Source organism: Gasterosteus aculeatus, chromosome 4 (assembly GCF_964276395.1).
Source record: "Gasterosteus aculeatus chromosome 4, fGasAcu3.hap1.1, whole genome shotgun sequence".
Classification (NCBI taxonomy): domain Eukaryota; kingdom Metazoa; phylum Chordata; class Actinopteri; order Perciformes; family Gasterosteidae; genus Gasterosteus; species Gasterosteus aculeatus.
In genome coordinates, this window is record NC_135691.1 from 12,002,293 (window position 1) to 12,028,980 (window position 26,688).

The window sequence follows — 26,688 nt, forward strand, 5'->3', positions numbered from 1 at the left end:
CTGGCTTGCCCACTTAATCTGTGAAGCAGCAGCACTGTTCACTCGCTCATTCAGACACCCGATCAGCCGCGAGGCCCAACAGTCAGTCGGCAGGAGCCGCACATTCATCCAGGACACATAAAACCGCTACCCGTGCACTCAGTTATTGAAGTGATAGACTGAATTGAGTTTTAATTGAATTTAGATACATCTTCATAATTGCTGACAATCATTACACAAGATATTTACAGTCATTATGAAATATTACAATTGGAATTTACAGAAACTTTGTACAAAATACGCCTGACTTCAATGCCTGGATAGTGGGGTCCTTGTTTAGTCATCTCTGGAGAACAAAAAGATGACCCAAAAGTCACTGGTGTCTGGAAGTGCTTCAGTTTCAGCAAGTAGATGCTTTTAGAGTCCATTAAAAAGAAAGTAAAGAGAGAAAAGTCCAAAAAGTACAGAATCAGCAAAGTTTTGAATTGTGTTTTTCTTTCAGTTAAATTGATCTTTTCTTTTTTTTTTTGACTGAATGGAACATTTGATCTGTAATTCAACTGCAAAAACAACAACAGAGACCCATTTAAATAGAATAAATCCATAATATTTACACAATAATGTGAGTATTGATTTATAAAAATGAATCATCTCTTTTTCTTAAATATGATTTATGTTTATCTACAGTTTTTCAAAACAGAAATCTAACCACAATGAAACGCATCATACTTCTATCATTCAAATCTACTGATAATGATGATTGTGGATTGCCATATTTATGCAGCGACAATGGTTGCATTGAAGCTCATCTACTGGCAAAGTCCTTCCACCAGCTCAAGACGCGTTAAAGCCATTTGTCCGCCTCTGAAGCTCCTCACACAACGACAAGTAGCAGGAGTCAAATGTTCCCTTTAAAAAAAAACAACACGTAGTGAAAATGGACTTTCATTCTGTCAGCACGGCAACAGTAAAACAAAAACCCGGCCAGACAGGACCACGTCTTCCCCGAAGAACACGATACCTTCAACACAACCGAGGCCTCTTCTTCTGTTCCGGCATCGGCGCCATAAAAGCCCCGCCGGGTTGTCCGGCGGTACTGCAGCTGTTCACCTTGTTGTCATCCAGTGACGCTCAAACCAAACTAAGCCAAAGCTGCAAAATAGTAACTGACGGACTAAACCTCAACAAGTGAAACTAAAAAGCTTTGCGCTCCATGGCCATCATGACTGAGATGCAAATGAAATCAAACATAAGCATGCTTTTAAAAGGATGTTTTTGATATACAGTAATTATAGGAAAATAGACTATCAAGGATGACTCCTTTAAAATCATTTATAAAGCTTTCCTGGATGCAGACAGCTCGGCTACGAAGTAAATATATACTAAACAAAACAAATCCTTAAAGTATATGCAAACACAAGCATAAATATTTGATCCACAGAGAGTAAGCTACGAATGACAAATATTAGTGATATATCGAAATTCTGGAACAGGCACCATTTCTGGACTTTTTAAAATTCATTCTTCTTTTTTGAGTGTTTGTCAGTCGTTTAAAGGTGTTTCCCGAATCCTAAAAGAGTCACTGCTGACTGAAGTGTTGGGTGCTGCTGCAGTCCATCCAAAGGTCTTTGCTTTTTCTTCACTTTTTTCTCAAACGAACCAGCTAAAAAAAGTTGGTGCACTGTTTATCTTTCACTACCCCCCCCTCCTCACCTCCGCCACCCGCCCTCTCTCTCTCTCTCTCTCTCACCCTCTCATCCCCTCTCTCACTCTCTAGATTTCTTCCATCTACTCTATACCCCCACCACCATCCCCTCCCCACCCCACCCTCACCCCTTTGCGAGCCGGCCACCGGACACCGCCAGGTTTAATGGACGTAGTAGAGCCAGTAGACGACGTTGAAGAAGGAGAAGACGGTGGGGAAGATCATCCTGGACCACTTATCGATAGAGTTCACGTCGGACAGGTCTGGGATATTCACCTTGAGCTGGGAAGCCCGTCTCCGTAGGCGCGACTTCTTCTGGGCGTGGCGCTCCAAGGCGCTGTGGCCATAGTTCTGGCGAGCCATGGCCGCCCTGCGGTACTGCAGCGTCGAGCTGTCGTAGGCCAGCATGGTGTTGCGGGGGTCCCCCGGTGCCCCGAGGCCTCGCGACAGATCCCCGCCCCCACCCATCTCGTTCTTCATCTCCAGGGAGCTGAACAGGATGTTGTCGTCAGGAGTCATCTGCGTGAGGGTGTAAGAACAGGTGGAGCCATGAGAGGTTACTGCCTCGGGGAGATCTAAGCGGCTTCTGAAGCTTTCAGACTAAGGGGCGAGTAAAATGACGTACAGCTCCGATAATCATGATCAAGTCATTCTCTGTGTAGAAAATGCTGATGAGGTGCTAGAATGGGTTAATGTAAATGAGTAAAAAAAACTGTGTTACCTACAGTGAAGTCGCAGTGAATTTCAAGCACTTCAAACATTTTATTACTATTATTCATCATCTATCAATCAATATCTGAGTGATAATACAACCACAAGACTATGAGATAACATTCCTGGAAGAGCACAACGCACTCCACAAACTAATTATCATGAGGAAATCTTCATTGTCATCTCAGAATTTCAACCAAGGTGGTTAAAATTCTGTTGATTCACAAGACAAACTGAATAACAAAAGAGAAAGCAAAGGAAAAAAAATGTGAGAGGAGAAGGTTGAGATAAATATTAAGGACTTTGCAATGATGGAGGAGAGGCTGAAAAGGTTTGGGGGCAGGTCAAGAAAGACGTTGTGGGAAGTGATTTCAGATCAACATTTCTTCATCCATGGCCTGACTTTTGAGGAAAAACGCCCCTGTAATCCAATGCTGTCCCGCTGTAAATGGAGCTTGTTGAATTTTGTTGTTTTTGTGTAACTCACTTTGAAAGCGAAGCCACTTATCTGGCACTATTCATCAAACTGCAAATGATCTCCACCTCATGTACATCCAGGTTTTTCAATTGCTTCAATTAGCCTGAAGAGAGTTATCAATTTCCATTGAGATTGTACAGTGTTTGTATGATATTATCTAAAGAGAAGCTCCTGATTTTCTTCTCTCTCGCCATATTTGTCATTTCCCGTCAATTCAGATGTTACAGCCCAGGTTAAGATTAAACTAATGCCCGCAGAAATGAAACTGCTAAGCCATGTTTGTCAGGAAAATGCATGAAGAGCAAACCAAGAGAGGGAAAAAACACAATGGTGGGAGTGATGATCAAAGTTGCCTTAAAATCTATAGAAATCAAAGAAATGCACAAAAACTACAGGATTTTCCTCTGATCTAAATCGATTCAGATTGATGACATTGTTAGTTTTGACTTTCAAAACCTCCAGTACCTTATTTCTTTGCTCGCCTAGTCCTAATGCGGCATCGTCCACAAAGATGGGATCCCACATCGAGTCATATGCGTCAATTTCCCTCTGTTTCATTCTGGCATACAGAGCATCATCTCTCTGAACTACATTTCCCACCAGCCACTGCAAGCATACAAAATCAGCACTGTTACTTAGGGGAAATTGTAGCTTGCCACACTCAGAAGGAACGGGTGTTTTATTTTTTTAAGTTGATGTTGTTCCTGCAAACTTTAGCAGCTGAATAAATTCTAAAGAGAAGACTTTGGCACCGCCAGTGATTTTTTCCGAGGCGCCTTGCCCTTCGAAAGAGACACACACACATATGGAGATAAAGTATAGGCCAGCATTCTGCATCCATTCTTTCAGGGCCTAGTAATAAAATTGATACACAAAGGTAAACCAGTGAGAAATAGAGAGCTAGAGTAGGAGTAAAGAGTGCTGGTAAAGGACATCAACCATTGATCACAGCATCACATTAACCTTGAGGGGAGAAGAACTTATTTGTTCCCACAGAACCCAACACACACACAGATTAACCAACAGCACAGATCCCTCTAGAGCAGGTTTGGCTGCTCATGTACCTTGTTGGGGTCGGGTCTCATCTTTTCGTTATTGGCCGTGGCTGCTTTTTCAGCCGCCTTCTTCTGCCGCTGGGGGCCCTGGCCGAAGAAGATGTAGTTGACGAAGGCGTACTCCAGCAGGGCCAGGAACACAAACACAAAGCACCCCATCAGGTACATGTCAATAGCCTTCACGTAGGGGATCTTTGGGAGCGTCTCTCGCAAGTGGGTGTTGATGGTGGTCATGGTCAGCACCGTGGTGATCCCTGGATACCACAGGTCACACGGTTAGAAAGAAAGTGAAGTCTTTAGACGCTGAAAGACATTTGTTTACCATTATCTGTACAGTGAAAGAAAATAGGATTGTTCATTTGACTGAGGGTTATATTTTTTTTAACGTTTATTAGCTTCATGGCTATAGGAATGACAATGTATATACGTATAACACTTTGGTTCAGACTGACATATGTCATCAACTACAGGGTGATTAAGAGGACATTTCATACAGACATTTGTTTATGCCCTTACTTTAGGCCTTTATGTATAACAAACAGACAGCCCTGAAATAATGTGAACCCACATGGATGACAGATCGTTCGGAACCTCCTGAGGCTTACATTCTGTGTGTGTGTGTGTGTGTGTGTGTGTGTGTGTGTGTGTGTTTCACAAGGTGTAAATCTAATCATGTATTCAAATGGACAAATTGAACTGCAGGCTGTGTTAAAGCATGTTGTAAACATCTGCTATTAGTCACAGCACAATTCACCTGTTTTTTTTTTTTTCATACACACCCTGGGTTTGATCCATTAGTCATCTGCATGCACAATCTGCATTTGGTCAGATTCACACGTATTATAAATAACCCAGCAGTGTCGCTGTGGCATGGAGCCTCGTCTCTCATTGGCTGTGCTCACTCACTGCACCTTCTCTGGACGCTGAGTGGAGATAGATCTTTGAATCAAGTTCCCCTGTGAATGCACCGTCTGAGGCTTCAACCCACATGTGTCCCACTCCGGAAAACAAATAACAGCACGCATGAAGCTGAAAGCCATTCCCTCTGCTTCTCCGAATCTGTCATGCCCACATTCATCACTAAAAGGAGTTTTTCCTTTCAGGATCAGTGGCACTTTTTAAATAAAAACAGTCAAATTTGTGAGATAAATCTATGCAAACGTTGCCACCTTTTCGTTTGGTTGCAATTTAACTGGGTTCTGGCTCTGATTAGCTTGGATCTTCGACCAATCAGGGGCTCCGATAGACAGACAGGCGGAGAGAGAGAGAGAGAGAGAGAGAGAGACAGCACTCTTCAAGGTCGCGTTTCAGCGCATCTCGCTCTGCATGAGTCATGCATGTAGTCATCTCTGAACAACAGACATTTAGCCAGGCAGCCTATCACACACCGCTATCACTCAATTGCTTAGAGCTAAAAGAAAAAAAAGAAAATACTGGAAAAATAAAGAGTCAAAACCGAGATCGGACATACACAACAATGTACAGATCTCAGACAAGTCTGAATGGTTCAACGTGTGTTAAATGGCGCTATTTGTGCACGGTTATCATTTATCTTTGGGTTATTTCCCAGGGTCACTGTTGACGGTGGCGAGGCGATCCTACCGAGGGCCACTCTGGCAGCTGAGGCGTCGTAGTTGATCCAGAAGGAGACCCAGGAGAGGATGGTAATCAGGATGGAAGGCATGTATGTCTGCAGGATGAAGTAACCAATGTTCCTCTTCAGTTTGAAGCTGAGGGACAGGCGGGGGTAGGAACCTGAAGGAAGCACAGGGAGGAAGTGGGATAGAAATAGATTTTTCCTCAATGGAGCTCACTTAAAAACTATATTTTCTTTGACACCAGGGAGCCTGCTCTATCAATATGTTGTCTGCATGTGGATTTTATCGCTTGAAATACGGACTATGGAACATTTTCATTTACCTTAAATGTTGGTTTTCCCAATAATCTGTTCTCAGTACACAGAAAACCTGCAGCTTCAAAGACAAGTACCAAAGACAGAGTGCGGCTGAGATGTACCTGTAGAGAACACCACATTCGTAGAGATGAGTTTATAGTCAACAATAGAGAACTGTGGCAGCTCTATCCTGTCGACCCCTGACACGGCGCCGTCTCCACCTCGCCAGTAAAACTCAATATCATCAGTGGTGTAGCCATCTGCAGAGGACAAACCAAAGAGAAACATTAACGTCGCCCAGTAATGTTCTAGTAGTGCGGAAACGTCAAATGTCTTTTAGATTGCCACCATTTGTATGTAGTTCAGCACAGTCCTTTAGTGGTTCAGTGGTATATTAATATGTTTGCTGGAAGCTCCAGAAACATTACTTCCATCAACACAGCCATGTAATACAATATTGTGCAACAAAGACTGTTTGTTTTAGTTTCCTTGATCACACCAACCAAAAAGCCTTTCATCCTCCACAATGACGTCCATCTCCAGTAGGTGTGTTTTCATAAAGTAGAACTTGAAATAATTATTGTAACTACAACGTAGGTCATTGATTTTAGAAATACTTAGAAAATAGTCCTGAAAAACAAATTTTTTTAATTGATGTAAGGTGAGAAGCTTCGCAAACGTATACAATTCCGATGGAACTGTAGATCAACTAGATGTTTATTGTAGAGACTCCAATGCATATAAAATACTGAAGCGTAATGTTGAGAGCAGAACATCTGGCATTGGCAACTTATGTGCTATTTCAAACCTACATAACATAAAGAGATTTGCATTTGTTGCACGAGGATGTAAAGCATTGTCGTTGCATTTGGTGGAATTGAGTGTTGCAGACAGACAAATAAATTCCTGTTCAACTTTATCTGCCTCACACATAAAATACACGGAGGGACCTAATCAGATATGATGAATAATTTAATTGCAAGCCTTTGATTTAAGGAAATAAACAAACAATTATTGTTTCTGTTCAACATTCAACATAAGGACAATCACGATGGTGCTGTTATTGCTTGAAGATCAGCTGATTTCAACGTTAGGCTGCAGACATTTTGAATTATTAAAGTGGGCAAAGCACTGACACCAACAATATTGACATAACCGAACAACACCCTTCAACTGAAGACTGGGCGGCCAGTATTAAAGATTTACTTGCATTTTCTTCTCTGACACATCATGTCAACTAATCCAATGAAAAAGCCCAAACCTACTATGCGTTTTTCCTTCTTTTTTACAAACTCTGACTCAATTATCTTGTCTGGTAATGAAGGAACGGGTCACTTGTGTGGCTCAACAATGGAGGTCTATCTACACAGAAGCACAGAAAATAATAAATATACTGTGGTGCAGCTGTATGCATGAAGGAGTTGATGTTAAAACATCAGCAGTTTCCCTCCACACCTGCATTATCACCACCCAGCCTCGTGCAACGCCCACATCACCCCAATTAGAGCCAAGTCCACCATACTGCGGTTTTAATGTGCTGCTCAGCTCAGTTCGGATCAGCCGAGACCGGCTGTCCCCAGAAGTGTCTCGGGGAGTTTGGGAAAGGAAGGTTGCAGCGCGAGGAATGTGGTAAGGGAGTGTTTTATGGCTCGTACATAACTGGTCAGTCAGTTTGAAGCTCCATTAGTTCTGGGCCATTTTCTCCGTTGGGAAAGATGTATTCTTCCTGGGCTGTTATGTGAGGGAGTGTGTCCGGTGTGAGCTCCAAGATACGTATACATACGTGGGTGTGTGTTTGCATTTGCATGCACTGTATGCGTTACAATAGACCTTCACTGTTGCAGAGGTAGAAATCAATTATTGCTCAACATGTGAGAGCAATAGTCTGAGCCTCAGCAGTGAGCTGCTGATGTGTCACAGGATGTGGGATTTTAAGACTTGTGTCTGTTAAAAATGCATCAAGTTTATCAAGGGAGAGCGAGAGTTCTCTTGGCTCATTAGTCTGAATAAAATAGCATGCTCTGGCATCAAGCGATTCCAACGTTAAAACCATTGCCAGTTAATCCATATGAAAGCAGATACTGCCTGCTGATCAAACTGGAGCTGTGCATGTGTGTGTGTGCATGCGTGTGTGCATGCGTGTGTGCACGGGTGTGTGTGTGTGTCCATTTTGTGTTGGGCTGCCTGAGAGAGGAGAAGGAAGAGGAAGACAAAAAAAGAGAGAGCATGAGTGATGGAGAGAGAGAGAGAGAGAGAGAGAGAGATAAAAAGGCTGGGAGGAAGAAAAAAAGGCGAGGATGAGACTGTGCATAAAAGGAGATGAGAAACGGAAAGAGAGAGTGATGAAGAGAAAGATGGCGAGCATAATGGGAGAGAAGCAGCAAGAGGCGGTTCTGACCCGAGCTGTTTTTGTGCTGCTCAACGCTGCTGGCAATAGCGTGATCAAACCCGGGAAGACCGAGCCTTACACCGCATCCCAGCACCATAATCCTTTTCTCCGGGGACCCAGATAAAACACGCAGAGGACCTCGTCTCTCCCTCTCATGTTCCTCTACACTCCCTCCAGAACTCCTGATCACGTACAATTACAAACTCCATGTGAAATGAGCTCTTTGTACTGTACAAACATGGAGGCAGTTTCGGGAGGAAGCTACACATAACATCCATTATCAGCACACCCCTGAAACACTGGACCTAATCAGGCTCCTGCAAGCCTTAGGAAGCCACTGCAGATGGAGTTGAATTAATTAGGCTGGATGTTATCAGTCAGCGAGCCATTAGTGATGTTCCTCTTCTTGATGCGTATCTCTTGATATCTCATCAGCCTTTCTCAGCATTTTACATGCAGTCTTCCTTCTACCTGCTACCAAGCCCGACAGACTTTCAGACTTGGATTTCAGAGCTGCATGTGTACGTGGGATCTGTTGAATTCTATGCCTACGTGTGGGCGTGAGAGCTGGTTGTCAGGGGCAACGGTACTTACAGCTTTCAATCTCCAGGGTGCAGTTTTGCTCATCTAGAGGGTAGCGGCGCAGGTCCATCATACAGGCTGCGGTTGTGGTGATCCTACACACAGAGGGGGATAGAAATATATAGGATTTGTCAAAGAGCCGGCAGAGGCAGCGCAGCTAATTTAACTTGACCTTCAAAGCAGAAATCCTTATAACCGAGGAGCACCTGATGTACAAAAACAACAGGTTCCAATATAACATTTAATCAAATAGGTGAATCGAGATCAACTCAACACTCAACTCAAATGCTGCGTGGCAAGTGTGAGAAAGTCCTAACAGACATTTGTTGAAATAAAATATGCTAACACCGTTTTTATTTCTTTAACACTCGCTAATACTAAAATGTAATTATATATAGGTTTTGAAAATGCAATATTTTCATTGTGGAAATGTTTTACATATGGTACATCTACGTCCGTGTAGTATAATAACAAAATATGCTAAATACAAGTAGCATTGTATGTAGTACGGAATTAGAACGCAACTCTTTTTTGACTTTAAAACAAGTACAAGGTTCCACCTCTAGTCAGTCAATCGTGCAATAAACCCTTGCTGAGTGCCAGCCAGCTGCATGAGGCCGGTTCACTCAGAGCGACGCACTTCCGGTTTCACACACGACAAGTTGGCCAGACCTGAGACAGGCTGGCACTCGGCCGTGCCAAAACCCAGAGGCTGTCTGAGAGAGACTGGACACACAATTTAACTCTCAGGACTGAATCTAGCATCCTCGATAGCCAGGAGATTATATACTCTGTTTCCCTCTGTGCACCCATATGTCTGTCCACAATTAATCTCACATATGACTGGACACATAATATGTTTTGTTATATAAAGTATACAGTCAATTTTCTGGAAAACATCATTTTTTTTATGAATAAAACAGCAAAATATCTATTTTTAGAGTGAAATCTCTAAATATCTTTCCTAACTACAAACTTGAAGAGTGCTTTGTCTTTAATAATGAACAGCAGAAGTTTATTTAAAATATGTCCACATAATACTTGGAGCTCCCCTGGGCCCGGCCTGGCAAGTTTAGGATTTCATTTTTTGAGACGTAGAGACGCAGGGTCTTTCTCTCTCACACACTCAGGCTCTCTGTCTCGCTGTCTTTACTTCCTTTTACTTGCTCTCTGGGCTCTTATGTAAGCGCCAGTTAGCAGGACCATGGTGCACTGGGGGATTAACACAGGAGTCTTATATCTGTCCTAGTTTTACCCCTTTATAGGGGGACAACTTACTGGGATGCCGTGCTCACCAGCCAGCCATCACCACAACTAAACCGTGACGTAGGCAGAGGAGGCACGGGGGAAAAGCGGAAACGAGGGCAAAATGGCAGGGGTAAAAATAACAGACTATTTATAGCCCACCTACATCATCGGCAGAAGTCTCAAAGCTGTTTTTGTCTGAGACTCTGCATCCCTGATCAAGAGCAGCATCAGCAGCTCCTGTCCAAGCCAGCGTGGCCAACATCCATACGAACAATTCATAAACAGCCAATAACGAAGGGGGAGGAGGGACGGGGGAGGATTTCTCTGCCGGATTCCCTTCCTGTCTTCTCTTCTCCTCTCCCCTCCGCCTCCTCCTCCTCCTCCCCGTCATCGGCGCTCCAGCGCGAGTCTGCCCCGAACCTCTACAGCAGCAGAAGCAGCAGCAGCACTCATGAAGCACAGGCTTGTTTGCTCTTGATCAACATCAGGGCCGGTCCCTCCATCTCTCTCTCTCCCTCCCTCTCTCTCTCTCTCTCGTCCCAACCTGCCGGAGGAGAGGCCACGCTCCAACAGATCACGCAGATTCAAACACGCTACATTTGCACTGCGTCGGAGCTAATGGGACATGGAGCTCTAAAAAAAAAAAAGAAGAAGAAAAAGGCAGTTTTTTCTATCTGGGCATGTTTCGTCACAGTTCGGCCAGTGCGCGTGGACCCCCCTTAAGGCAACCTGTTCACCTTTATTCCAAATGACCTTGTTTACGCACATAACCCAACCACCACAAAACCCCAGACAGAATCGTTCAGAATCATTCCGAGGGAGCATCACAGCAGAGGCCGGATGCAGAGAGACATTCCCGAGCAGGTTGCAAACCTGCGTACGTGCAATTAAACTCACATACTAATACGTGGACATTGTAATCAAGTTAGAAGTTGAATTAAGATGGAGAAGCTTCCTCCATTTTGGATACAGCGCCTGTGCTGAGCTGAGAAAACATGGCATGCAGGATTGTCTCTCTCTGCTCAGGCACTGTTGCCAAATTTGAAAATAAAATGTCTGCAGTAGCACGAAAAGAGTCCAGCGAGTGGCAAAGCATATGAACACACGCATGCAAACCAACCAGTGGGATCAATAGTTTGACAGATGGATTATTTTTAAGGCAATGCTAATCCTATATTGATGGTGATGATGTTTTTTTTTTTTTTTAACGATTCTCTTTCAGCTTTCTCCTCCTGGCCATGCGATGTCATCTATCGAGCCGTACAGAGTGGAAGACTTCTCGCCCGGACAAAAGAGGTCTTCATGGCACAAGGACATGTCCTCTTACAAAAGGAGTTAAAATATTCACAGAGAAACAGAGAGAGAGAGAGAGAGAGAGAGAGAGAGGAGGACGGGGGGAAGACAGGGAGGGAGAATTCTAATAATTTCTCCATTTTGAATGAAGTCTGACCTTCAAGTCTCTTTCTTTCTCTTTGGATCTCCCCTATTTCCTCAATCCCTCTCAGTGCAGGAGTCGTGCACCGAATGCCTTTCCCTCCTTCCTGCATCAAATGAAAGGCTAAGTGGAGGTTTTGTGTTTTTCTTTTTCTCAGTGTGTGTGTGTGTTCTCGCAGCCTGGTTGGTATCTGTGTTATTTGGCTGAGCCTTTTTCGGGGCTGGGTAATTAGATCACAACTGAGCTCTAACGTGACAGTTGGGAGCACTGTTGTAATTTTCTGCTCCTCCTGGTAATTGAAGACCGGGATTTGGCAGGATTGGGAAGCATAGATCCAGGGAATAAGGAGTAAACAACACACTCACCCTTCCCTTCTCAGCATGCACCCCAACAATAACACTCGCACAAAGCCACACCACACACAATCATCTAATGCCTCCTGCAAACTGAACAACAATCTAATCTATTGGTATTGGTGTGTGTTCCCCAGGTGCGCTGCAAACTAATTTGAGTTGGATTAAATTCACCTTTGAAGTCGATAAAATGTTTACCCGTACCCGTTATTATGCAATGATTTATTGAGACAACGTTATGTCTTATAGAATGACATGTCTACTAGAGTTATTTAGAGATGTTTAAAAGAAAGCAAACAAGCAATAGAATTATTCTGTAGACTTGATCATTAACTTGTGTTTGTGTGTGATGTCAACTGCTTGAATGTTTTTAATAGACACCTTTGATAGACAGCTTGATTGGCGGGGTTTCGGGGTGATGATATTGTGCAAAACTCTTTTTTAGTCTTTCCGTACATTTCCCATGATGCAACCGGAGGTCATCTTTTCAGTAGATCATCCCTACTGGATAGAAACTCCATGTGACATCACTATGACATCATCAAGGGTTCCAAAAACTTTCAACAAAGTAAAAAGAAAGTGCAAAAGGGGATCTTTAAAGCATCTCAATGCATAAAAGTATATATCTGGGTAAATATATCATTTTAGAAATAAAATCAGTGGTGCAAACGTATGTACTTCTTTGCCAAGTACTTGTGCTACTTTTCACTCCACTACATGTTCGTTTGTTATATTGGGCTCCACTACATTTATTGGACAGCTCTATTCAATAGTCACAAACAAACAAACACATTATCTATTCAACGTGACGCAATTTTATAGATACAGTAACCAAACGTGGATTACTTAACTAAACACATCAATAAAAGACTGCAAACATGTGCAAGCATAAGTACTATCAATTCTATTACAGATTGTATTCTTTTTGAGGACATTTTACTGTTAAACCAATTCTAGGCCAGAGGATATTTACATTGTGGCATTGCTACTTTTACTTCACACTATTATCATATCGCATACAGTGGTATTAATAAATCAGCAAACAATTAACCAAACATGTGACGGTACGGAAAGGACGGGCTTTCACATGCAACCTGTTTCTCCCATGAAGGCCTGTGAGTCTCTCTCTCAGTTAGCGATCCCGTCCACGTCCACCGTGGAGCCCTGCTGCTGTAACCAGCCGGCCCGTCTCTGCAGGTATGTGTCAGCGTGCTCACAGCGCAGAGGCATCTGGCCGGGCTGACTCTGACAGAAGCTTGTGTCTGGACTCGCTAGCATCAAATAAAACCTGAACCAAACCCACGAACCAAAAGATGGAGAAGCCGGGAGGCCGCGGCACTGACAAGGACAACGTATGTGAGGTAACAACCACATCCCTCTGCCGCACGCACGCACACCCTCCAATACACAACCAGACGTTCCCAGCCTCCACTGCTTTGTTATGCAAAAACGTGCGTTTGGGCTTATATAATTGCGCCAGAGAGTTGTAAATGACATTTCTTTACTGTTGAAACAAAATGTAGCGATGAATAATCTGGTGCAGTGCAGATACTTTTTTTAAGCACAAGATGTGCATATCTGTCTTGAGAGAATGCTACAACATCTTGAATTAGCAACAATAATCTCACTTTTTAAACGCCAACACTAATCTGAGATCACACACACACACTTATACAAAAAAGAGGCGAGAGATCAGAGGAGCACACTGATGGACGGGCTCTGCCAGCTTGTGAAGTCAAATGCGCAGCATCAGTACAAATACAGATTCAGTGTTTGTATTGAACTGCTACATTATTGATTATGAGTTATCAATTATGTATGTGAGTCTCCTCACAGGCATCACAGTCCAATACCACAAAGAGACGTCTCGTAGATGGGTTGAACCCGCCTGCACAATCAGACCCAGTTCGGCTGTTTGCACCACCCTGCTTTATTATTGATCACAACTAATCAATTATTCATAAAGATGATCATCAGAGGATGTGGAAGGGAATGTGTCTTTTTATGTTGTTTATTACATTTGATACCTTTTCTTCATGTATTGTCCATGTGCTAGAACAATGAACAATAATTGCATTGCTGTACAAATGTGCAATACAAATATATTCGCCATGACTTGTTGTGTCTTCTCTCCAATCTCATTGATCATATCAGAATTAGCTCGCAACCCGTTGGGCCGTCCCGGCACCCAGGTTGAAAAATCACAGCGTTTATACCACTCTGTTTATAAAAAAACGTCATATTCCCCCTCATTGTGCAGGAAAATTGTGTGTCAACACAATTGCGTTATATATATTTGAACAGTTTGCTGGTAACTTAACTGTAATCATTTTGCTTCCCTGGTTAAGTGTTTAATCTGTATGTCATTTATCTTTTCATTTCACCAGTTAGTTGCCCATCTATTTCCAGCAGTGTTGCTGCGTTACCAGATCTCAGCTGTTAACTTGTTGTGTAGAATATTATAACGACCAAAACAAAACAAAGAAATACGGCACAAGTTGTAAAAACAAAATCATTTGACTGTATGTGACTGTTTGTTGTGTCACTCAACACAAAAAATTGAACTGCCACAATACTTTAAATTCAAAGTTAGAGTTCATTACAAAAAAGCTCATTCAGGCACAACGCATCACAATCACATTACTTCATTATGCATTCGGGATCAATCCAGTAATAGTCACGACACGAAAGGAGGGTGCAGATGTAAAAGGCTTACCTGAGTCCATAGAGCACCGTGCCGTCCGGGTGCAGACGAATCATCCTGTTCTTCACAGTGACGCCGTGAACGAAGGACTTCTTGTCGTTGAGGAAGTAGGTGTCGGGGACCCACAGCTGATCCGCCACTCGGTTATCCAGAGTCAGGTTGTACGCAATCTCAGAGTAGGACAGACGTTTGTCCCGCCACGCTTGCTGGAAGTACATGGTCAAGGTGTAGTCCTGGAGGACAGAGGGGAGAGTCCCTTTAATGAAGCCAGCGCAGCACTTCATAAGACAAGCTTATGCTGAGAGTCAATAACGCTGACGTTAATTCCGCCACCAAGCCAGAATACACTTCTGGATCCACTGAATGAATCCATCAGGTGACACGTGCGCGTGTTTCACTGAACATGACAAGCGGCAAAAGCTGATGTCACCCCACGCTGATATATGAATATGACTCCAAAGACACGTCACGGCCCGCAGTGTGGACTCTGCAGAGTGAGGAGGTCTCCCAAAAGGTCATTTTGGGATCCGAAAGGTTAAGGCCAGTATTAAGGCCATGGTGGCTGGGGGGTGGTGGGGGGAGGGGGGTATTCAACTATCCTCACTTCATTTTGGGACAAAACAAGAGGGAAACATTTCTCAGCTGGCCGACTTTTGTACCATCTGCTTTGAGCGAGGAATGGCCGCACTAACAGACAATATTACTACCACTCAGCCTCATGCAAATGGGTCTTCATCCTGGTCCCTTTTTCCTCTGTTTAGTTTTTAAAAAAAGACTTACACCCACTCAGCCTCAGGAAAACACAGCACTGCAGTTGGATTTTCTCTGTTCCAGTGTGGATGAGTAGGAAAACAAATAAAACAATACGACCCCGTGAAACGAGAGCAATGAGCTTTTTCCTCCCGGGCCGTCACCGTCACGACTTATCGTTGTGTTTCTATGTTCTATGCTTTTTTATATCATCACACATTAGTGTGGCACCGCAAAGCCAACTTTGCTCTTAAACTCTTATCACTCATAAGCAGTGTGAGCGACAAAAGCCCTGCGTAAAAAGGGCATCTAAAAATACACGCGTGACTCCCATGTTGATTTTTTCGGGAGTCAAAAGCCCAGCGTGGACGGCTGCATCCTTATCCTGTTTTACAAGAGTTCCCAGTGAACACATTCTCACACTCGCTTCCTGTCTGCCTCATTATCAGCCTGTCCATCGGATATCTCTATCACCTTTGGGATCGTTAGCTGCTGCCTGAAGTCTCAGTGAGGTAGCATCTCCTGCGCCACCCATTCTTCTCTACTAACCGTCCTTCACCATATTGACGGCGAAACACAGAAACGCAAGCAGCTAGAATCCTCTGAGGGAAGCCTGAACCTCTGTCTGACAAAAATAAAAAAGGGAAGCTAATAATATTAGCTGTGGTAACAACCAGAGCAACATAGGAAGATATAATTCGTTACTGACTTTTAGATATAAGCTTTCTGTATTGTTTTGCCCCACAGTTTTTGGGGGGGTAAATGTAATTTGACATGGAACAAGGAAGGGAAAGTGCGTCTGGTGTGTCAAACACTTGCATTTACACTCTAAAAAATGTCACCGTAAATTAACGGTATTTTACTGGCAGCAAGGACGCCATGAATTTACCGTTATTTTACGGTATAATACCATAAATGTTTTTTACACTATGTTGCCATAAAATGGATTACTGTATGTTACCGTAAACTTGAACTAATTTTACTGTGAATTAACTGCAATGTATTGGCAGTCGACGCTAGTAATTTACTGTTTTATTTACAGTGCTCTACCGTAATATACGGTATGTTGTTGTATATTGGATTACAGTTTGTTACCATACGATTAATGTTTTTGTGTTATAAATACCAGAATGTTACCGTTTACTTATTACCGTATATATTTAATTCTCCACAAATTAAAGAAAGACAACCAAACTCATTTCGGTCATAGTGGTTGGAGTTTATTAGATGCTTTTAAAACAAAAATGTTAGGCATTTGTAACAAGAAAAAAACATAAAATATGCCGCATGTATACAATAATTAAAAAATGAATCATAAAATCATTAGGAACAAGGTAAAGTAACTGCAACAATACGCTATGGAACACTTTCAATTGCCCGCAGCAAACGGCTGGCGTCCTTAATCCAGTGGCTACTGTAAAACAAACCAAAATAAAATGTTTAGAAACACTGTCATTGGTAAAATACTAAAATTACAAAGTTGAGGAAGACAACAAGATATAAGGAAGGAGAGTGTTAATCATGCTAGGCAAATAACACTTACCAACGTTACTTGGAGAGACGAGGCAATGAGAAACTCCTCCGATGTTGAACTGCACAGGTGTTCTGGATGAACTGAGATTACGCACTTGTATGTGTATTTCCACCAGTTCATAAAATATATGTAACATGTAGTTGAATTACGGTAGTCTGCTATTATTGTAAATTGACAGCTTTAACTGTTTATTCATGACATTGGTCGTTAATTTACTAGCAAGGGATGAAGATTTAACCGTATGTTACAGTTATTATGACATACTGTAAGATATCGTTAGAAATGCACCGTAGATTTACAGCAATTTTTTACAGTGTAGCTCTTAATTATTATATTATTACAGGATTTATTTATTATTATAATTTAGGGTGCAGCTAGCGAATACATTATCTTAAATCTTTCAGTCGTTAAGATCCCCCAATTTTGCCCAGGCAATAAATCAAAATCCCCAAATAATCCATAACAATATAAAAAATACTGTAGATAAATGGCAAACCCTCACATTTGAAAAGCTTAAAATAGAGTTGTTTCTGTTTGATAACTGCGTCCCACTAATATAAGATTACTTATATTTTGATTGACACAATTAACAAATGATCTCAGCAGGAAGTCAGGATTTCTGCTTATTGGTGTAAAAAAATGGTCTTAAAAGTATTTCCTCATTCACTGACTCAATAGTCAAGTTAATTATAAATGATATAGTTTAACATCCCAAATTGGCCTCAACAGGGATTCTCCAGTGGTGCAACTACCTCGATCAGATGAGAAAAAAACAGGGAAAACAGGGAAGAAAGTTCAGGAAAAGCAAAAGAGGAATTAACTCGCTCCAGAGACAGACATTAGATGTCATGTGCTGAATGAAAACCCTCACCACTGCCAATACTTAAATATTTTACACAATAGTTGTCAGCATAATTGTATTCATGACAGTTGTAATTTTTGCAACTATAAAATATGAATCATTGCTTTGCATTGTCGGGACACCATTTTTTTTCAACATAGTGAAAACAATTCCCATCCACAGCTACATCCGCCACATGTGTCTGCAATGAGCATCTGCAATATGATTTAATCAATTCAACCCGCAACGACTCACAAGTGTGGCGGCCATGCACTTGCCAATTGAAGATTGAGGAGCCAATCGGCAGTTGACTGCACCATGAAACGGGCAATAGGTGCAACAGGTCCATCAGCATGCAGCCACAACGGGCCACCCAAAATATCCTCCGCTTTACTGCAGCTCAATGCGGGATTAGTCTCGGACGGACACGGGGGTGCACGCTCACACACTCACTCACTCTCTCACAAAATGGATGACAGAGATAACGACTGACAGGGACACTTGCCGTAGTTAGTAATGCACCGGTGTTACTAATGACATCGACAATGTTGTCTTAAAGGAAGTCATGACTCGGCGCCGTCATGCACAATAACAGAACTGCTCTTATTTTTTCGCGTGTGTACCGTTGTGTACGTTTGAGGGGGGTTAAATGTATATGGATGCACAGCTACAGCACAGAGAACACCTGGGCCTCCTGGCTGCGCTGTAAAATGGCAGCATGATTACGACCTGACAGATGGTGCCGCTTTCCTTCGCTCGGACATCACATGAGCTCAAAAGGGCAACGCAAAATTCCGCTGCCTCCCGTCTTTCTTTGTGCAGGCAGAGTTATTGTTCACAGACTTTTCTCAGACGTAGGTTACTGTACTGCCGAGGTGTACATTTTGTTCCTTGACAAGCGAAAGGGTTGTACTATACTAGCGTTCTCTGGAAACCCAAAGCAAGAGATGTTTTTGTTTTTGTTCAGGCAAACAAAGCAAATCCTCTACCTCTACATTTCCATGTTCGTTTTCTTTTTTTTAATAAATCTGCACATAAAATATTCATGTCACACAACAGCATTATGCAAAACTCTGGGATACACACAGCCCTGAGCCTAAATATGGGAGTGAGTTAATCAAAGAATAGTTCAACGCAAGATATAAAGATCAAGATAGAAGCCATGCGAGTTGACGGGTGTTATTTCAATTAGCGTCGCCTATTGGAACAGCAATAATCCACACAACATCTGTGCTGTGAGCCTCCTCCCTCCACGCACAGAAGATGGGACGGGAAGATGTGGAGGACTTACTAGCATGCAGGTCCGTAACAAGCTGCAGACAAATGAGAGACGGGCCGTCCCGTGCCGGAGTGTCGGCCTCCCGAGCGACCTTCAGTCTCCTCGCCACAAGCACTCCTCAGATACTCCATTAACGTCACACAGACGGACCACTGAGCATCAGTGGGGAAGACATCTTGTGCAGAGCACCAACATTAGAAAAAAAAAAAAAACTGACAGCAGTGAACATATGAAGACGATGAAGATACAAACAAGGCTCGGCTGCCTTAAATACATCAAAGCTGGTTGCACAGTGACAGTGCCTCACTACGGATATGGTTCTATGCTCGAAATCTCCCATTAAGAACCTGACAGAATGACAAGGAGTGCATTTTTGTTTCCCTGATGAATCTGACAGGCGGACAGAACATTTGGATTTCAATTCGCACACTTTCTTCTTGTCTTCTCCGGCCCTCTTTAAAAAAACATACGTAACATTGTTTTAACATGGGGATACTTTATGGCTTAATGAAAATGTCCTGTACATTTTTTATGTGCTCTTTTTTATGTGGGATTGACAGTACTACTACTACAACTATGAAGGTTTTATGTACAGCAATTGTGGTTTTCAATGACCCCAAACATCATGGTAACAGCATTTGACTAAATAAATATTCAGAACATACGCGTCCAAAGCATTGCCAATCTAACTTTATTATATAACAGCTGTAATGCATAAATAATAATTATAAGAAGAAAAGTTATTTGTCTAAGAACATTGCTCATTTGATCATTGGTCGTTTCATTAAATAAGCTTTACGGTTTAGGTTTTCATTAAATAAGGTTGAAAAAAAACAAATAAAATGTCATTTGAAAAACAAAAATTGCAATATATTATAATTATAATTACTATTCTTCTTCTTATTGTTTTGTTACTGATACAATATGTGAAAGGGAATCCAATTTGAACAAACTAAAAGGTCGATAAACAAACTCCACCTATGAACTGATGACTCGGATCTGTGTATTTCTCTCTCTCTCTCCTCTGCAGATTTACAGGACCAGACAGACGTCCAACATATTGCCTGCTGCTGTCATCTGCTCTGTCCCTCTGCAGAGCGCTCCAGCAGAGGCAGAGGAGAGTTTGCTGATAAGGACGATGTCTACTGTGCACAGCTACAAGCACGTTTGGGCAATAAGAAGCTCGTCTGCGGACCTCTCAGCCTCTAGTCTGTTTGTTTTCCATCTACGAGCTGGAGGAGACGCCACAGCACATCGACTGGTCAGGCTGAAGTTTATTCATCCGTTGTGCTCTCTGTGTCCAGTTAAGAAAGGGCTTCAAATGAAATATTACGGGTCAAGTAGGGAGTTAGCGGATTCCGAAAGAGTCTCTCGCCGTTCGCCTCCTGAGGGAAGTGACATCACGGACGCCTTCATGACTCCCCGTCGAATGGGTCATTTTTTCAGCTACTTAGCTTCAGTGGAGAAAGTGCCTGAAAGAATCATTAAGGGAGCCATGAGCACAGTGAGGGCTTTTAATGGAGCAGGCTGACTTACTCGTGGTTTTAAGACACGTATCCTTTTTGTTACGCATTAAAGACGACCAATTTACACTCGTCTAACTTTGCTCTTGTAGTGGGACTCTGCAAGGGTTCGTTTTTGATAACAAAACCCGATGAAATGATGGACAGCATTTCTTTAACAGGTTTTACTTCTGATATAATGTAATTATATTTTCTTCCGCTCGTGGTCTCCACTGACATTTTTAAATGAAGCCAGTGCCAGTGGACCAAACATTAAACAGAGAACAGCTGCAGGATTTAGTGTTGTTCTTGTTCTCAGTGCTGTAATTATGCTGTTGACCATATTAATCTGTTACTATGTGCGTCCACTCAGCATAACTAATGACATTGTTCTGGACAACCTGCATTCTTGTCTTAATCTTTCTGGAACGCTTAGCAGAGCAAACAGAGCCGGCCAGATGAAGCTGCACAAGACGAACAAGGAGACAAAATTTGGGAGTTTATCTGTATAACGGTTAGCATGGATCGTATTCGATTTCTTTTAGATTTTTACAGCAACCTCAGAAAAGAGAAGAGATGAGAACGAGTGAAGGTATCTATGATATTTCCAATATAAGTCTGGTAATAAAGTAAGTGTTTAAGTCTTCTATAATGAAAAGGTCTCTGTTGTAAACTGAGTATAGTTCAGTTTAAGATGACTGCTGTTGGTTGCAGCCCTATGTAAGATACTACTACCGTTAATACTATGGGGAAATTGCTGTATCGTCAGCATTTACTGAAAAGGCAAAATATCAAAGAAAGAAAAAACAACAGAAATCTTCAAAAGCAGAGCGACCTTCACATGGATCACAAATGTGAAAAAAAAACCTTGAAAATGTCCCTAGAAAAGAGGCCTTATTAGGTCTCCGTTGACTTCCCTAGATTCACAAAAAAAGAAAAGAAAGGAGGCTGCGTTGTCATGGCAACACTGCGTAAAAATAACACAAGCTTATTTTCCACAAGCTGGAAATAAAATGGAACGGGATCAGTTTGGACAAACAAGATCAAAATGGTTGCTAATTCGGAGACACGAGAAGCGGCACCCTTCACACGGATGCAGCGCATCGACGGGGCCTACGTCAGGTTCCCTCTGGTCATCGGCTCCCCCGTTATCTGACGACCAGATCCCATTACTCATGTAAAGAAACCAGCGCTTGTCAGGATAATGATCGTGATAAAAGAAACGCTCACGCCCCACTAATTCCTCCATCCCAGAAGCCTCCGCAGCTGGTTTGTTTAAATCTCTTAATTCACAGCCAGCTAATTAACATTCAGAGAATGGTGTTATAGTACAGTCAGTGCCTCTTAACGACCATCAACCTCAGGTATTTTACATGTAATTAACCAACAGAATGGAGAAAAGACAAGGAGGGAAAATACTTATTTACCTCCCTCCTTATTCCCGCATTGGCGTGCATATCGTGGCTGTATACTCAACATATTGATGCCGTGCCGGGGAGCTTATTATGCACCGCCAATGCATTGCCGAGACAACAGACTCAACTTTTATTTAATCAGCTGCACTGTCTGTGTGCAGAACACTTTTTAATGCACCGTAACCAGGGTTGGGTTTCTGGATCTGTGATTTCAGCAAAAACAAACAGCCATATGCAAATGCAATTTCAGCTGTTAAATAAGGGAGATGCGTGATTGAGCGGGATGCCAGAGGCATACAGACAGACAGACAGACAGGCGGAGATAAACAGGGAGGGGGGGCGGGGGAGGGCAGGGTATTGGCCGTGATATCATAGCCGTGCCATATTTTTGCACTGACCCCGGCGTGTCGGCAGGGCCGAACCCGGAGAGGATGTGTGGTCGCACCTCGGACTCGGAGGACACTTCTCCCTCAAAATAGCCCATTTGTAATGTCATGCAGGCGAGGCCGCTACCACGACGCCGACTGACCCGCACATTTCTATCGCCCGACAACACCGCTGACCTTCGAGCCCCCGACGGGCCTTCGTTGAGGTTTACAAGAGAATGCACCCAAAAAGTGACTCCGCTCTGGCACGTACACGTGTGAACCAAGCTCCTACACGTGCACAAAGAAAGCAACAAATCCCATTGAGCACGGAAACACCGGCTCAACCAGCAGCCTGCCCTTCATGTCAGCTTAGAAAAAAAGAAATTACTTCAATCAGCCTCGACCAAAATGCAGAGTTCATTCTCCACCAGAGGCCTTTTTATCTTTAATTAGAAGTGAGCAGCTGTCTACAACCCCAACCTGCTCACAAACTCTCATTTCAAACCCAATCACATTCTTCCATACTGACAGAAAATGGCCCTTTCTTTAGGTTCATATATTGTCGAGATAAAACAGTGTTACTGTCGAGGTGAAGAGTATTAACATTTTGTATTTCGCTTCATCTTCTAGATTCCATAATCTTTTCAGCACTTTATTCTTCTTTCGACTCCTAGGTGGAGGTTATCCTAAAAAAAGAAATGGCAATAAATACCCAGCTATATTTTTCCAGTGTTTTCTTTGTTTGTTCTATGATAATAAAGGAGGATCGAGTGTTCTGGACAGCTGATTGGACACGACACTTGAAAACATGGGCTCCAGGAACTTATTGACATTTCTCAATTTTTGTGGATATTTTTGAGACAAAACGATTGATAAAGTGAATAATAATCACTTGCAGCCCTTTTATTCCCTCGATCCTCGAATATATTATTTTTAATGATTATGGCCTCCTGAAGCTTACTGAGATACCAAATATTTCAGGCTACGATTCGAGGGAAATTTATTTAAAACGATGCTCAAAAGATATAGAATATCCAATTAAGTAATTGGCCGTCATATATCTTAAATAGCGAGCTGAAACACGCTGTTGAAGAATCAATGTACGATAGAGTCAGCCAGTGTGGAATAAGATTTTTCAAACCCTAAAGCCACTTAAAACTGAGGGTATTGAGGGGTTAATGAGCCGCTGGCTGCAGCTCTCTTGTGGTAACACGGGGCTCGCTGTATATTTCTCCCGGGCCTCCACCAGGACGTAGCTATCATTAAAGGGGACGCCGCTCACAGTAACCTTCACCTCTCTCCCACCCTGCTCTCGGCCGCCTTCCCCCCGGTCTCATCCCAGACCCTCCCTGTTGCTTTCCCTCTCAGCACTTTAATCTTTTAAAGCGGCTACCCCCGATGAGGAAGATCAAAGCAGCCCAGTAGCGAGCACAGGTCGCCAGCTCCATCCTCGTGATCAGGGCGGAGGGTGATATCATTGATGTCTCTGAGATCAATGCCATCGGCTGCTGTTATCCCCTGTTTGTACCAAAGAGAGCTGGGCGAGGGGAAGGAAGGACCAGGAGAATCCTTGTTATGTAAGTGGCGGGCCGGATTTCTCACAAGGTGACAACGCGTGGAACACAAAACCCGCCGAGGCCTTGGAAGTTTTCCTATTGAACTTTTTGTCTAAATTTGTCTGTGGTGTCAGAGGGACGCCTGTGCAGATCTGGAGAGCTTTCCTGAGAAATGAGCGAGATGAACGCTCTCTCATAGCCACGGGGAGTTGCGTGACGTCGGCCGCCATTGGAGCCCAGTTTTGCGCCTTGCTACACACACACACACACACACACACGGCGATGTATGAAGCTGTGTTTTTTTTCCAGATGATTGCTCGCATAGATGCCTAGTTCTTAAGTAAGATAACCCTTTGGAGCAAGGCAGAGGTGGATTACATGGCTGCTGAGCCCGGAGTCACAGCCAGGGATCCCGTCAGAGTGGTGGGAGGGACGGATGGAGGCGGGAGAGGGAGAAAGAGTGAGGGGTTTCTATTTCAAATCTCCCCAGAACCCCAAGGCACTTCCGCTCTGGCTGCATCCTCCACCAAAATAAACCATTTCCATCAGAGGAAACTGACCATATTCAGTGCTTTTCGTCATCCGTGTGCTAAAAACCTGCAATGTCCTAAAAGACTCATTTGGAACAGTCCAAAATGGCCACACCGATTTGACAGGTGGCCAAATCAAACTTAGAGATGGCTCATTTTAGAATGGAGAACACATCTCTTCCAGTTCCTACTGGGAAACGTGTTTTTCTTGCTCTTATATAACGTCTCCATTATGTCGCTCCATGGAGAGGCCGCCTTATGAATGATCTTTTATTACACTCTGAATTATCTGCAAGGACTGCCCTCAATATTCATCTCAAAACCCACGAGCAAAACCAGCGGTTCTGAACCCAACGGAGAGACACTGGAGTTGTTCAAATTGACGTCAGTTTCCTGTGGGTTGCAGTTGATCTCTGTCTGTCTCACAGATCAATAGGTGCTCTTACAGGGACTGCTGAACTTTTCCCCTGTCCTCTCCAAGACTCACGTATCGTTCACCTTTGCACACAAAAACGCTTTAGCCAAAACGTGTGACCGGACATATTAACAAATTGCTTACGACATCTGATAAGTAAGGAGGGGTGGGGGGTCGTTTCACCTCGATGGTAAGGTAATTAAAATAATGAAGGGCCATCAAGACACCAAAAGGATGCCAGTTTGGAGAGGATTGTGTTTTTTTTCTCATTTATTTTATAGGTAACTGCATGGAGAGGGGAGGAGGGGAGTGGGTGTCAACAAAATTACACCACCAAGGCTTGACAACGTGAAGCAGTCAGCAACACACACACACACACACATACGCGCGCGCGCGCACTCGCGCACACACAACACACATGCAGCTCTCCCCGCGCGCAGCCGGGGCCGTGCGTCCGAGTGCGCCAGTGAGTGTGTGATTTGAATTCAAATGCAGCAACACACCAGAGCAGTAAATGCGGAGACATGGAGGAGGATGGCGATGATGTGTTTGGGAACAGAAGCGTTTTTCTTTTTTCTTTGCCCCCCCCCTAAAAAAAAAATGTATTCACAAGATGCCTCGTCTCCGCTCACATTATCGCGGCTTCTCTCACGCACCAGTATCCGCGATAAGTAGCCCACTTCAGGGGCAATCCAACCGCGCCGCGCAATTGGCAACATTAAGCGGGGTAATAATCATGAAGGTGCACCTACCATGTTGACTTCAGAGACCATGTCTATGCTGGATATGTCTATATTCATTCCCACGGCCACCGGCGCACCTGCGAAGGAACAGAGGCGTTAATAAAAGAAAAGACGTATGAATAATTCTCTCATCATGTAAATTTATCAAATTCGTGACGCGAGCTCGGGTTCCTCTCGGCTCTCCTCCACCTACAGGAGACTTGAGCATCATCGGCCTCAGCGGAGAAAAAACATGTTATGTTTAACACGCCGATGCGATTAAATGCGGTTAATTCAATCTGTTCAATGGGATAATCAAACATTCATGAGCGGGATCGATCACGCTAAAAAAAAAAAGCCCGTCTTATCTCTTCCATCAAATGAAAGATGCACATGCTTTCTCGTAGACTAATTGGAAAGGCCTATTTGTCTGTAAATTAAAAAATTTGCGATTTATTAAACATGTATCGCGCGTCAGGAGGGTGAGAAAACATGACATCCATTTTCAATTTGCTCGTTACCTCCGAAATCTGGCCTCAACCGAATGTCGTATCCTTTCATCAGCCTGTCCACGGTTTCCTTCACCAGAGGCATATTGCTCGGGTCTTTGAGATCCTTGGAGCTGTGAGAGAAAAGGGTGGTGTGATGCAAAACAGCTTATTAATATCGCGCGCCGGGCACGCTTTCACCGATGCTACATGGCATGCAAGACCGACGACAGAAAACGAGATTACCTTTGAGTCACGACAAATGTCATGAGTAAAGAAAAAGTAAAAATCCCAACGTGGTTTTTCCTGATCCTCCACATCGCGACAGTTTTTGAGGCGGTTTCGGGATGCGAGTGAGGAGAGCGCGCATCCAACTTACTCCAGACAGTGCAGAGGAGCCAATGAGAGGCGCATGCGTGCAGCCAGCCCAGATCAAAGAGTGGAGTCTGATGATGGTGGATGAGCAGTTTCCATTGCAGAGAAAAATATTAAAGGGACAAGTGGTTGTGCGTAATGAAGAAGCGAGCGTATGTGCCAGGTGTGAAATGAACGACAGCGGTATTGATTTCAGAATTTTTTTATTGTTACCACTTGGCAGTTGAGTTGGTGTATAGGACAAGGTCAAACGATCGGATGCACTGAAGGGTTCGAGTGGTCAAAACGTCAACTTAAGCTCAAGTTTATTCCCTCAGCTTTCATGTCAGTGTGCACGAGGAATGGATGAAAAGGAATGGAACACTGTTCGAGGTTTACAC

The 26,688-nt window shown here is 43.3% G+C and overlaps 1 protein-coding gene across 2 annotated transcripts; it reads right to left on the bottom strand.

Annotated features, from left to right (window-relative positions):
* Positions 1 to 145: 145 nt before the first annotated feature.
* On the bottom strand, positions 146 to 26,443 carry gabrb2a (gamma-aminobutyric acid type A receptor subunit beta2a). Of its 2 annotated transcripts, XM_040172698.2 has the most exons (10): positions 26,180 to 26,443; positions 25,967 to 26,067; positions 25,476 to 25,543; positions 14,546 to 14,766; positions 8,806 to 8,888; positions 5,945 to 6,082; positions 5,531 to 5,683; positions 3,938 to 4,182; positions 3,339 to 3,479; positions 146 to 2,203 (listed from the first exon to the last, which is right to left on the bottom strand). In XM_040172698.2, the coding sequence occupies exons 1-10, from the start codon at positions 26,251 to 26,253 to the stop codon at positions 1,847 to 1,849; spliced, it is 1,581 nt and encodes a 526-aa protein (XP_040028632.2). In that variant the 5' UTR covers positions 26,254 to 26,443; the 3' UTR covers positions 146 to 1,846. The 2 variants fall into 2 exon arrangements, with proteins under 2 accessions (XP_040028632.2, XP_040028633.2); XM_040172699.2 differs by lacking the exon at positions 3,339 to 3,479 and having other exon boundaries at positions 26,180 to 26,341.
* Positions 26,444 to 26,688: the final 245 nt, after the last annotated feature.

What these genes read in the sequence shown, in the direction of transcription:
- gabrb2a (XM_040172698.2), bottom strand. Translation starts at nt 26,253, where the DNA reads ATGTGGAGGATCAGGAAAAACCACGTTGGGATTTTTACTTTTTCTTTA. An exon ending in ACATTTGTCGTGACTCAAAG is followed by an intron (nt 26,068 to 26,179) that starts GTAATCTCGTTT and finishes TTTCTCTCACAG; the next exon opens with CTCCAAGGATCTCAAAGACC. An exon ending in GAATGTGGTGTTCTCTACAG is followed by an intron (nt 5,684 to 5,944) that starts GTACATCTCAGC and finishes TGCTTCCTTCAG; the next exon opens with GTTCCTACCCCCGCCTGTCC.